This window comes from Protomyctophum bolini (genome assembly GCF_963924005.1).
Source record: "Protomyctophum bolini genome assembly, chromosome: 13".
Taxonomy (NCBI): Eukaryota; Metazoa; Chordata; class Actinopteri; order Myctophiformes; family Myctophidae; genus Protomyctophum; species Protomyctophum bolini.
Window position 1 is genome coordinate 34,896,286 of NC_137874.1, and position 12,984 is coordinate 34,909,269.

The 12,984-nt window shown below is 39.6% G+C and overlaps 2 protein-coding genes across 3 annotated transcripts in view; one reads left to right on the top strand and one right to left on the bottom strand.

The window, feature by feature from the left end:
* acsl6 (acyl-CoA synthetase long chain family member 6) overlaps positions 1 to 12,984 on the bottom strand; it is a 103,401-nt gene that overhangs the window by 68,969 nt on the left and 21,448 nt on the right. The gene's annotated exons all lie outside the window — the stretch shown is intronic.
* irf1b (interferon regulatory factor 1b) lies at positions 101 to 5,492 on the top strand. Of its 2 annotated transcripts, XM_080779521.1 has the most exons (10): positions 101 to 291; positions 1,150 to 1,242; positions 1,392 to 1,491; positions 1,679 to 1,849; positions 1,988 to 2,025; positions 2,324 to 2,456; positions 2,834 to 2,950; positions 3,815 to 3,846; positions 4,013 to 4,148; positions 4,709 to 5,492. In XM_080779521.1, exons 2-10 carry the CDS (start codon positions 1,156 to 1,158, stop codon positions 4,822 to 4,824), a joined length of 930 nt encoding a protein of 309 aa, XP_080635647.1. In that variant the 5' UTR covers positions 101 to 291; positions 1,150 to 1,155; the 3' UTR covers positions 4,825 to 5,492. The 2 variants fall into 2 exon arrangements, with proteins under 2 accessions (XP_080635647.1, XP_080635648.1); XM_080779522.1 differs by lacking the exon at positions 4,013 to 4,148.

Sequence of the window (12,984 nt, forward strand, 5' to 3'; positions counted from 1 at the left end):
GCGCTGTTCGGCGCGTCACACACATGCACTGTCATCAGAGCAGGGCTGCAGCCTGGGAAAACCCCCCAAGTGTCTGTCTGTAGTATAAAATAGAACTCTGACTGCCCACTTACTACAGTTCTCTGAACAGCTCTCACTGGATACATGTACAATCAAGAAGACATTTGCCACAGCATCTTCTTGGACACATCGTGACCGTGACCATAAGAAGAGACGGAATAGGCTACCTATTATTATTGCTTTGTTTTTACGGGACATATTGGAATATAACAAACCCACCACTCTGCAACTGTAAGTTTTTGTTTTGATAACTAATTCTAAAAGTTGCATTCAAGGCAAATTGCAAGCCTCAAGCCTTTTTGGCACGGCTAGACCGGTGCACACGCGCTACTTACTTTTTAGGCTATAGCCTATTTACCAGGCGGAGAACAATAGTTTGCACGTTTGTCAGATGAGGGACAAAGCGTTTATTTCACGTGTTTAAACAATTATAGTCTACTCTACCCTATCATGTTACAAGTGCGACTGAGACTTTCAGTGACAGGAGCGCGGCGTGATCGGAAAAGCCGAGCATGCAGGTGCGCCTCTCCATCGCTCGACCAGCGTGCCTACGTGATCTGTAAGACGCGCTATGAGCTGTTCTTGTCGGCAAAACAAAACAACGTTTGAGGTTTTGCCTGGGACAGTTGCTCTCCCCAAATGCCCTGGAACGGTTTTACTTGTGGTATTTTCTATTTGATTTATCAAAATGTGGTAGTTTTTTTTTACAAACTATTCTACAAGCTTTGAAAGTCCATATTTCGAAAGTCACATTTCTCCGTTTACAACTGTGGCCTCCTATAGCTCTGTCCTTTTCGAAACATTTAACCATTATGCGGTTGTAATATGAGACGCAACGTTTCTCCCCCAGTCCCAATGAGGCAGGGACTGAGGGAACGTATTGGGGCTATTTCCTCCCATGCAGTCCCCACTACAAATGAAATCTCCTCTTCTCAAACCAAGGACATGAACTCCTTATTACTGCACGGGCCGGGCAGCATATAAATCACACAAACACATAAGTGACAAATGCGTTGATCTTTAAAGTGTTTTCACATTCCTTAGATGCCACATCATGTCTAAAACTGTGTGTTTAATGTACCCCTACAGAAAACCATGCCTGTGACAAGAATGAGGATGAGGCCCTGGCTGGAGAACATGATCGACTCTAACAATATCTCTGGTCTCAAATGGGTTGATAAGGTGAGATTTGGCTGTTTTGATTCAGTCAAGTCAAGTATATATACTGTAACTGTTTGTACATTAGCTCTGGTCCATCTAACATTATATGGGCCAGAGCTATCAATGTTTTGCAACATTGATTTTGACAAAGTAATGCCTTATGGTTTCAGGACAAGCGGATGTTCTCTATCCCCTGGAAGCACGCTGCACGCCACGGCTGGGAGGTGGACAAGGACGCCTGCCTCTTCAAGCAGTGGGCCGTCCATACAGGTGGGTTGGTGACATGCAGTTACAAGTGCAATGTGCACGCACACAGACACACACACACACACACACACACACACACACACACACACACTGAAAGAAAGACAACTATGTGAGAGAGAGAGAGCGACGAGGCCTACTGTAAACTGGCCAGGGTATTAATTTGTTATTATTCAACTTTACTATTCCACAGGGAAATTCATCGAGGGCCAGAACTCTTCTGACCCCAAGACATGGAAAGCCAACTTCCGCTGTGCAATGAACTCCCTGCCCGACATTGAGGAGGTGAAAGACAAGAGCATCAATAAAGGCCACCAGGCAGTGCGTGTCTACAGGATGCTGACAGCCACCACAAAACATAAAGGTGAGATATCTTAACAGGAAGTAAACATGCACAACACATGCAGCGTCTTAAATGTCAATTGTGTGGTAGCATAAGTAAACTGAACACATGAAGTGTAGTGTTGTAATGCAACTTTTTTTCCCCGCCCAATCTGTGCAGCTGGGTGCAAGGCGCGGGATACCAGACGAAAGAACAAGGTAAATAGACGTTTTATTACCTCAACATTGTACTGTGTCCCTTTTCAGAGCGCCTGCAACATTTTACAATCCTTTGTCTGCGCTATACATAAAGTACTGTAATCGATTCATATTTAGACAAAGGCTTAAGCATAGTTTATAAAGACAGCTGGCTATGGCTCATATCTCTGGGCATTTTATCACAACACACATTGGCTCACTGACAACTGTCCCCTGTCCATGACTTAAAACAGCTTTTTCCTTATCAGTCTAACTGTAAACTAATTGTATGTCCCCTTTTTCTGCTTCCTCTTGACAGAACGCAAAAGTCAAGACAGAGGAAGTGGAGGATTGCAGTCCCGTCCAGTCTCCTGCTCCTGATCACTATACACAGACGCACGAGGACTCTTCCTCCACACAGGAGAACACAGTGGACAGCACAGAGCACCAAGGTAAGAAAGATAAAGCATGCTACTATATTACCTGTGCTGATCACAACTTTTCATGGCAAGGACCCCCAAAATGAAAATGTTCGTTTTGAAAATGTTTTGTGCCAGGGAGTAGGCACCTCCAGAAGCATCTTAAAAAGGCAGATCTACAATTTAATCACGATATGAGCTTGTATATCTGCTATTTATGAATAAAATAAGGTTAAAGTGCATGGTTAAAATCATGACATGCTATATTAACACATTTTGTCCTTGGGTGGTACCACCCAAGGACCCCTTTATTTTGATCATCAAGTACACAGACAGCTTTATCATTAAAGTGTGCCTCTTTGGAGAAAGTTGGAGCCTCCATGCTGATTGAATGTTTCTCTGCCTCGTAGAGCTCAAATATGTGAGTGCATCAGAGATTGAGTGGTCGACGTCAGTGGAGATCGGTCCAGATAGCACGAATGACCTGTACCACAGACGGTTCGAAGTGTCACCAGAACACAGCCCTGGTAAGACCGTAATGTGATACCAGTGCCACACAAAGTATAACTGTCAGAGGTTTTACTTCCACCTTACGCAATACTCATTCTGTAAGAGTGCTTTGGATAAAACTCTCCTTCAAATGGTATATTTGCTGTTTTGTCACTGGAGGTGTTTTCAGAGTCACACAGTTTTTTGTGCTTAGCTTGGATGGTTATAACTTAGCATGCTAGTGTTGTAACCAGTTGGGATATTAAAGTTATACAATAAAATAAAGTTTACAAAACAATACACTGCCATTTATTGGCTTGAATTGAAGGTCAGCACAAACTAAAAGTGTGCAGTCATGACACGATTCTTTTTTTTTTTTAAACATATGTTTATTCATTTTCTTTATATTACACATAAGTATTTTCAACAATTGACATATATTTTTCCCCCCCACATCCCTCTGGCAGCACAAATACAAACAAAATCTTATCACGAAATGAATTGACAATAATAAATACAAAACAAAAATAAATAATTAATGACAAAACGAAAAATAAAACGAAAAACGAAAATAAAACACATTACATACAGTTAAACAAACAGATTCACAATGTCCATCACAGTTCCCTACCCCCACCCCCCAGCTGACTACTCAGTTAACCACTATACATCCAAAGCCTCTTCAATATCACCTCGCTTAATGAAGTCCAAGAACTTCTCCCATATCTTATAGAATACCTCAGGTTTCTTCCTAATTACATAAGTTAGTTTCTCATGTGCCAAACTGGTTGTTAAATTCTCATGACACCATTCTAACACCATTTGAAAACTGTATAATCATAAACGTGCCATACTCATGTTTGTTTGTTTCCCCTCTCCTTCTCCCCTCCTCCATCTTCCAGAATACGATGACGACACCGACGAAATTATTAAGGTAGGTGTGGCTTTTATTCTCCTTCCTGGTTACTAGCATGCTTTTGTCATTGTCAGGAATGCCTATGTTGGCCTTATATTCTGCTGTTTCAGATTCAGTGTTACTAATCCAAAACATTGGTCAAATGAACAATGCAACCATACTGACTCCAGCATTGCTCTTTCAGCTTTGCCAGCAATTGGAACAAGAGACACAGTGGCCAAGCAGTTTAGACGACAAGTCGTTCCTGAGCAATGAAGCATGCATAGACCCATATTCCTACTCAAGCCCTGGGAGCCAAGGGAGCAGTGACACTTCCTCAGGTAAATAATGCTGCTAGATGATTGGTTGGAGGAGCAGTGATCTGAGCCTCTTTCACAATAATTGGGCAATTATACATAGGCTACTTACTGTAACCACACAAACCCTAGTGTCCCTATTCTAGGGCGAACATTTAGGTGAAAAGTTTTCTATTTACTATTTTCGAGGAAGAGATTTGGTGTAAAATACCTGTTCTAAAAGCCCACAGTGTGTTGTTTCATTGTGATATGTGATCTCACAGACCTGGTATTTGAAACTTTTTACCTGTAATGGCGTGGTGAGAACAGGGACGCCAGGTTGAAAGTGTTAGCGCTTTGTGATTGCTTACATCAACACACATGTTTAGTAGGACTGTGTGACATCAGAGATTTGCCTGCAAAGGCTAATTTGTTAGTCAAAGTAACTAACCTAAGCACAAAGATCAAGATTGTCCTGTGAGCAAAACCAATGTGAAGTATCTGCAGGGCTGATAACGAGATATGTGATCTCCATGATATCAAAAACTGTCCGTTGATCTTGTGTGCAATCCTGACCACGTTCTTCTGCTTTGTTTTCGTTTCAGACGAACTAGACCTGCCCATGTACACAAACCTGGGGGTCGGGCTATCGGCAATGCCAGACGATTTCTGGAGCATCCACAACAGCTTTTATCAACAGATACAGAGCTGTTCGATATGAGGACCACAGGACAGGACTTAACGTTGTACATAGACACCAAAGACACCTCAAAGCTCCTCATGCACCTTTCCAGATTTCTATACGAGGACTATTCCAAGGACTTTACCCACCACCGTCCACACCATGCCAATGCGATACCTTCTTGCATTTGCTGTCGGAGCCTCTCGGCAGCAGGTCGACTGCTTTCCTTGCGTCCATCACTTTTTCCAAAGTCGTCGTTGTCTTCGTCATCAAGCTCAGGTGTTTCGGGCATTTTCCAGGTTTTCTTTTACAGTGAATTGTAACAGGATTACAATCACCTGTTTTTGCCATGCTCAGTCATGCTATACCATTTAGATTCATGAATATGTTTTTACAGTGCACAATAGCAACCTTAAATGTAATAGTTTCCTATCAAATGTAATTACTTTGATTAACACACATATTAAGGTGAGAATAGTCAAACATAGTTTCTGGTTTTCATTGCTGTATTAACTGTATCAGTTAATACAGCAGAGCAACATAGCAACGTCTGACTATGAAGAACTTAAACTGCTGTTTCTGTTTGAAGTTCCTCATGACCTTTTGTCATGGGTTTGTAAAAAGTTCTATTGTATATAATGTTCCAGTTTGAACTTGTTTTCAACTTGTTTTTCTACAAAATAAAAAAGTCAGTTGTAAAAAAAACATTATACTATTCGAATACAGTATATTTATTGAAAACTTAAAAATAAATGTGCCCATTGTTATACCGACTGAATGCTACAAAATAGATTTTTGATTAGTTGATTGAATACTGTATTAACAGGCACGGTGCCAAGATATTGGCAAAATATTATTATTATATGATTATATGATTCTATCTTTAATTTCCATTTCCGCAATTACCATTTCCGCAATTTCCGCAATTTGACAAAAACGATGGGTTATAGCCAAGGGGCCAGCTATGCACTCCAATGTTGAAGCGCTGGGCCCTAGTGGTAAGAGGAAGGACTGCAGGCGGACCCGTGGATTCTTGACAAGGAAACCCCGTGCAACCGAGCGCCCAATGTAAAGCCCAGGTGCACTCTGGGTGCACTTCCGCATTTGGACACCAAAATTTGGTGTCCAAATGCGGAAGTGAAATGCTGAATCAGCGAAATAGACGGTACTTCCGGGTGCTTCAAAACGCCACTGAGCAACTTCCACTGACATGAATAGCGGAGGGGGCGGAGCTTCGCGCTAGTTTAGTCTCTATCCTTTTAATACTCTATGGTTATAGCCCATGTTTTTTGAAATTTTGAAAAAAAAAGTTATCCTCGTTTCTCATCATTTTGGACCATTGGCTATAGCCCATATCGTACGGCATACTATAGCGCGCCGTTTTTCATCATTTTTGAGGATTTGAAAAAAATGACGAAATGACAAAATATAGTATTCAAGTCACTGAGACATTTAAACCTTTAAAGACATATACAATATATATATACAATATATAATATATACAATATACAATATGCAGAATCATATTATATAGTAGTAATAAGAAAGTAATATATGTACAGGGGGGGGGGGTTGTTCTGTTATAAAGTGTTTATGATATTAAGGACTGTAGGGTTATCTGAAGTTCCACAGAGCACATCACCTTTTCTTTAATATTTTGTTTTTATTTTCAATTTTTCACAAAATACACAGACCACCCATCCACAGCCCTCCCCACATACAAAATACATAGAAGACAGCACAGTTAAAGCATAATAACAATAATAATATTATACAAAAAACGTGGAAAAAACAAAACAAAACAAGAAGAGACAAATCTACTACAGAAAAAGTTGTTTCCGGAAGCAATCGATCCAGACATATAACATTTCTGATACAGGTAAGGACACATTTTACACACCTCCTTAAGAAATCTTGACACATTGCATTTTATATTTTTGAGAAATGTAGCCGACAGTCCACATAACTTGAGAGTAAGGCAGTAGTAGACCAGTAATGCATTCCCCTGAAGTCTTTAAGTGCCCAGGCTTGCAGAACTACAACAAAGTGTTGGTTTCATGGAGATGCTATCTCCTCTAGACAATATGTGATGAATGATAAATGCTACTATCCTTGCAGAACATCTTTCTGTAGTAGCATTGTAGCGGGAAGGAAATGAGCAGCTGCTGAATTGCACTCAAGAGTGTCGCCTGTTCCATTGTGCGAAGGTGTCAAAAAACGGAATGATCTTAGCAGTACAAGCTGAAACGTGTGATCGCTGTCTGCATGCAATACTGTTTGAGTATAATTAGGCTTTTCTGGTCTGAAAGACATGCTTAAAAACCATAAGATGTGTGGCATGATTACACATCTCATAATGATTCATGTAAAGCTGACTGTTGTAAGCACTGACTGGTCATGAATTAGTTTCTGTACAGGAGTGGTTAACTATATTAAAAGTCACACCCGTGTGAAGTAAGTGGTGCAACTCCGTGTGGGGGTCCCCGTGGGGGGGGGTTCCAGACCCACAGGAACGCACCCCAGCCGCCCCGCGTCCGAAACGGTTGATAAATGACAATTACCGTGTGGGGGTCCCTCTACTGTATACTGTACTGTCACTGTACTGTACTGGCACACCTGAAATCACCATATATACAGTTAATATGTGCGTGTGTTTGTGTGTGTGTTAGGTTGCGCACAGGTGGTGAAAAACAACCATGCTGTTTTGGCATGGTTGGCTGGCTCATACCTACCTACCCAGCCAGCCAGCCAGGCAGGCAGGCACCCACACACATACCACTTAAAAACACATTACACGTTGTGTAGTTCATAGTAAGTGTATTCTCACTCAAACATGACTTAGGATTCCAGAAATCCATGGTAACACATTACATTAAGGTTTAGTCATCAGATAACACGGCATAGTAAGTCACCATAAGCTGTTATAATCACACCATACTGTAGTTGTATTGCAAAATAGGTTAACATACAATTTATTGTATTATGAATATTATCTTTGATGAAGAGTAGACCGTATAGCACTTGAATAAAAGGCTTAAACTCTCCTACTGCTGTTATCTTATTCCATAAGAAAATCATAAGACTTAGTTTTAACATTAATCACTCCATTTTCGGTCATAAGTTGTCATACTTGTTAATAGTTTTCATCTTATATTAAAATTGGCTTAACGGAGGACCAGCCGGCGGGCTATTAATGCAATAACAATGGCTTCTATTTCACTTCAGTATGTTCAATTCCCAGAAAGAGAAGTAGTTTCTATTAGCTTGGAAAGTCGGAAACCCCATGGATGAGGTCATTGGTCGGCAGGTTTCTGAACTGTCCGTATACAGTAGCCCACCAGTGAGAAATGAGATGCACAGTCAGTGAGTAGTACAGAAATCTTATAAGGAACATTAGTGAGAACCATAAAGATAACGTTGAAAATTGTTGAAGTGCTCCTTTAAGCATTATGATAGGCCTACATGCAGTAACAAATGGTTCACGAGTTCATGCAATATATCACTGTAATACAACTTATGACAAGTTATAAATAAATAAAAATACAGTACTGACTTTCTTTTGAACATTTTAGGTATTTCCCAAATAAAAGACAATTATTTGTAGACACTGACATGTTATTTTAAGTTAAATAGTCATAAATTCTTATAAACATTTTTGGTGAAATGATCATATTGTTTGTTTTTTTAATGACTACTTAGGCCATTAATTTAAGAAGGTGATGATATTTGAAAACATAGATAATCTAAGTATATAAGAACCCTGATCAAGTGTATAGGGTCTAATGTGTTCTTCTTTGCAAGCAATTTAACACAAAGCGGAAGCGTACATTAGGCTTTACACATAAGATATTAATTAATTATGCTTCTGAAAAAGAAAAAGAAAAAGAAAAAAAGCTCTGCAGCAGATATCCACATGGTTCAAAATCAGTCATTTCCAATTTAGTATGTACAAACATTACCATAATACATAATTTCTACATCAAGTATTATTAACTCACTATAGACAGTCCAACTATGAAACATTCCTGACTCATAATGAAACAAAGAAAGCAGCCCACAGAATTCAGTTCTCTATTTTTATGCCGACTGTGCAGTATGGGCACTTGTGCAATTCCCACAATAATTAGTCTCCTTAGCAAGTTTCAGCCAGATGAAGTAGTTCCTCTATAAACTGATCAAACCCATTTTTTACGTAATTTAGTTTTGAAGATGAATGTATTTTTTGGAATTTAATTATTTAATTAGATAGGAGAGTGCAGAGTGACAGGAAAGAGAGAGGGGACATATGCAAGACATTAACCCATTAAAGGTGCATTCCACTCATTTTCAACATTTTACCATGTCATTAATATACCTTAGAGCTGTCTGTATTTCCTAGAACTGGAGGTCTGAAAAAAAGAATTAACATGGTGAATCACATTTTATTTCAGACCTACAGTTCTAGAAAGGTCTAAGGTCTAAGGTGTAGGTCTACGGTCTGTCTAACCCGAATGGGGGACTTTTTATTACTTCCACACAACAGCTCTAAGGTATGTTAATGACATAGTAAAATGTTGAAAATGAGTGGTAGCCTATTCCCCTTTAAGACCTGCTGAGGCCGATTCTACAAATGTCTTCTAAAATCGTAGTTTAAAAAAAAAACATATATTACTATACTATATCAGTGGTGCTCAAACATTTTCATGACAAAATAATTTGTTCCATGGACTCCCAGACGCAAAGATTTGAGTAAAGATATATGTATATTCAAATTGCACATGTTCACAATGTTCACCCTGTCAGGTCATCACCCTGTCAGGTCATCTGCAGAGTGAAACCCTGTAAGGCAAAAGAGACAAACACTACTTTAACCACATGGACACTTGTGTCCCTAGTACAGAACATTTGTCCAAAAAAATGCAGATTAGCTAAATCTGGGAAAACCGTAAACTCTGGTCAAGAACATAGAGTCTAAGTGGTTATGGTGCATGTACTGTATTGTATTGTACAATGGAAAATCCATTGGATTTAACCAGATTATAAGAAGACAAAAAGAAAGCTACCTGACATATTGGAAAGAGTCAAATGGAATGCTGTCCATCACTAAAAAGAGAATATACATTGGTCTAATACCTGAGAGCACGCTAAACAACCCAACATTCAGGAAAGCCTTGACTAGGTACATACTCAGTGAACACAGCCTTGCAATAGGGAAAGGTCTAAGGTCTAGGTCTAAGGTCTGTCTAAAACATTTTAGCTAGCCAATAGGTGAGAAGTGTGAACGGCTTGGGGGATTATTTAAATTAAAACAAAGGCGGCTTGCATGCTGTGGTTTGCTATACTAAACAGAAATGTGCATGCACAAGGGCTGCCAAAGTAGGCTATCTTTTGTTGTTTTTCACCCCCTCTCTTCAAAGTTAGACTGGGCCAGCTCTAAACTGACTGGGCCACGGCCGGCGTGGACCCTACCCCGGTGCACACACCCAAAGTGAGTTTGAAACTATATGACCAACAACAAAACCCCATACCTACTGGGAGAAATACAACAATGTCCAAACAAAGCAGCAAGATTTGTGAACTGTTCCGACAAAAGAAGGTTAGCCAATGGAATACAACCTAAGGACTACTATCTGTACCAAGTCGACCGCTAGACCTACTGCACATGTAAACAGAGCTGTTACCTTTAAACACATCTTAAATCTGAGTTTCTTTTTTGTATACTATTAAAATAGTCTTGAGAAAGAATGCTGCCATTTGTCCCAAAGTGACTGCAAGGAAATTGCTGCTATTTGTTTCAAAAAAGCTTTATACCCTGTATAACATGTACTGTATATAACGACACAATATGACATAGCTGTTTACAAAATGCTGTACCCCCTCCAACTGTATATACTTTCCCCATTTTCAACAGTTTTTGTTATATTTTGACACTTGCTTTGGCAATGTAAACGTATGTTTCCTCATGCCTTAAAAGCTTATTTAAATTGAAATGGAATTGAATTGTATTTGTTGCCTGCATTATTATGTAAATATACACTGGATGTGTGTGACCTGTGACGATTGAGATTCTGATCGAAAATGCATGAGAATGCACTTCAAACAGGCTGTTTGAGAGGTGTTTTCAATTATCTCGGCTGACTTTCCTTGAAGCCACAAACACGAGCAACACACCAATTCCAAGTTTGAGCTCAAAGATGACACCTCCTGATGTTCTGGGCTTTTATTGTCATGGTCTGGACTCCATTATGTTAATGATGCGTAGCTGGCAAGTTAGTTCAGGCAGACAAAGTACATTAATGTGGGTTCTAATTGTACTGAGCATGGAGTATTACTGTATGTAGCAGAGCCTGAACGCCAACATCCAATATAACATCTATATCGTTGCTGTCTGGAAGAAACCACCTAAGTCAATTTTTTAGGTTTTAGATTTTTCTTCTTCTTTTCTCATAAATCAATGTTATTGAACACCATTTACGTAACTCAATTGGATTCTCAAACAAGCTAACCCCACCCGTTTAGCCATTTGTATTTATTTATTTCATTAAGCAGTGCTATTGAACACCCTTTACGTCTGTGTGTTTGTTAAAAAAATATTTAACCAATTAAAAATATGTTTTTTCCCCCTGAAGAATGAACATTTTGGAGTTAGGTGGTTTCTTCCAGACAGCAGAGATAGGTTGTTGTTATTACGTTATCTCACTTGAAATGTGCTCTCAGGCAATAACTATGACAAAAACATTTCCACACAACCTGTTCAAGTGGAGCTTTTACAATATGCAAACATTTTTAAATGTGACTTTTGAGAGAAAGAGAGAGAGAGAGAGAGAGAGAGAGAGATAAAACAGTTGACTACATTTCCAATATGTAGGCCTATATATTCAGTTCACTTAGTTAATTCATGTAGTGACTAGTGAGCGAGGTCACAATATGGTTCTGCACAATCTGCAGCCTGCAAAAGCTACGTGATAAAGGCAAGCAAGCTAAGGTTTGGATAACGGCCAAATCATGATTCAATACAGCTGTGGAATTCTCTCTGGTTCTTGTCACGGCATCTTATTTACTAACAGGTCAGTCAGCTAAATTCCTCATCCTCTGGAATCTCTCGTCTAGTGTTCTTATTGTAATCCTTAGTGTTCCGTTCTGTTTTTGGTTCTCTATTGAAATTTTATGAAAAAGGTCCACAGAAAGCTGACATCGGGAAAAAACATCCCACTGTGTGTGAGACGATGACGTCACTGGTTGTTTTCCTCTGGGTGGCTTGTTATGGGTGGAGCAAAATACTTGTGGAACTCCAGATTACCGAAGTTAAGTAAGTGCACTGGGCACACATGTGCAGGCGAACACACACACACACACACACACACACACACACACACACACACACACACACACACACACACACACATTGCATTTAATTCCTAATTACACAGTTGACCGTATAATCTCCAATTAGAAACCAAGCAGCCGGAGGGAACAGAAAAGAAGCCTATTATACTGTGCCAAAGACTTGAAGATCGTAGTAAGTAAAACAAAAAAACCCTGTGTTTCTCAAACCTGTTTCATGTCAAGGACAGCTCAAATGAATATGCATTTGGCTGCTGACCCCCAAGATGAAGCAGGGACCCCCACTACATGAAATTATGTTGCAGATTAAACCTTTACATAGATGTCATAGATAGCTTTACACTTAGACTAGAGTGTTGTGTAAATTACTATTAACGATGCAAGTTGGGAACAATGAAAATATGGAATGCATGTTATGCAATAGAGGGTATATGCGTGTAACATCATCATCATACACGGAAGTTATCCGGAAACACCTATACTGAGTGTCCAAAAACGACTATCTGGCCCTGACAGCCCATACATCCAAACAGAAAAGTACTATCTGATTGCATAAAAACGTGACACTTTCACAATCACTTTATGCATGCGCAATTGCGCATACCCTCTATACCCATTGTCATAGCACCCGTCTCTTTTGTGCCCATATATGGAGATCTCTGTACCTGTCTGTCTGCCTGTATCCCTTTTATGCCCATATGGAGAGCTCTGTCTCTGTCTGTCCTTGTCCCTTTTATGGCCATATACACAGAGATTCCTGATGTTATCAGTATGGGCAATTGGGCATATATAAGCAAGCTGTGAATACATGGACTTTTTACACGTTAACTTTTCAGAGATTTAACCACTTAAACCTCAATACTGAGTAAACTTGAC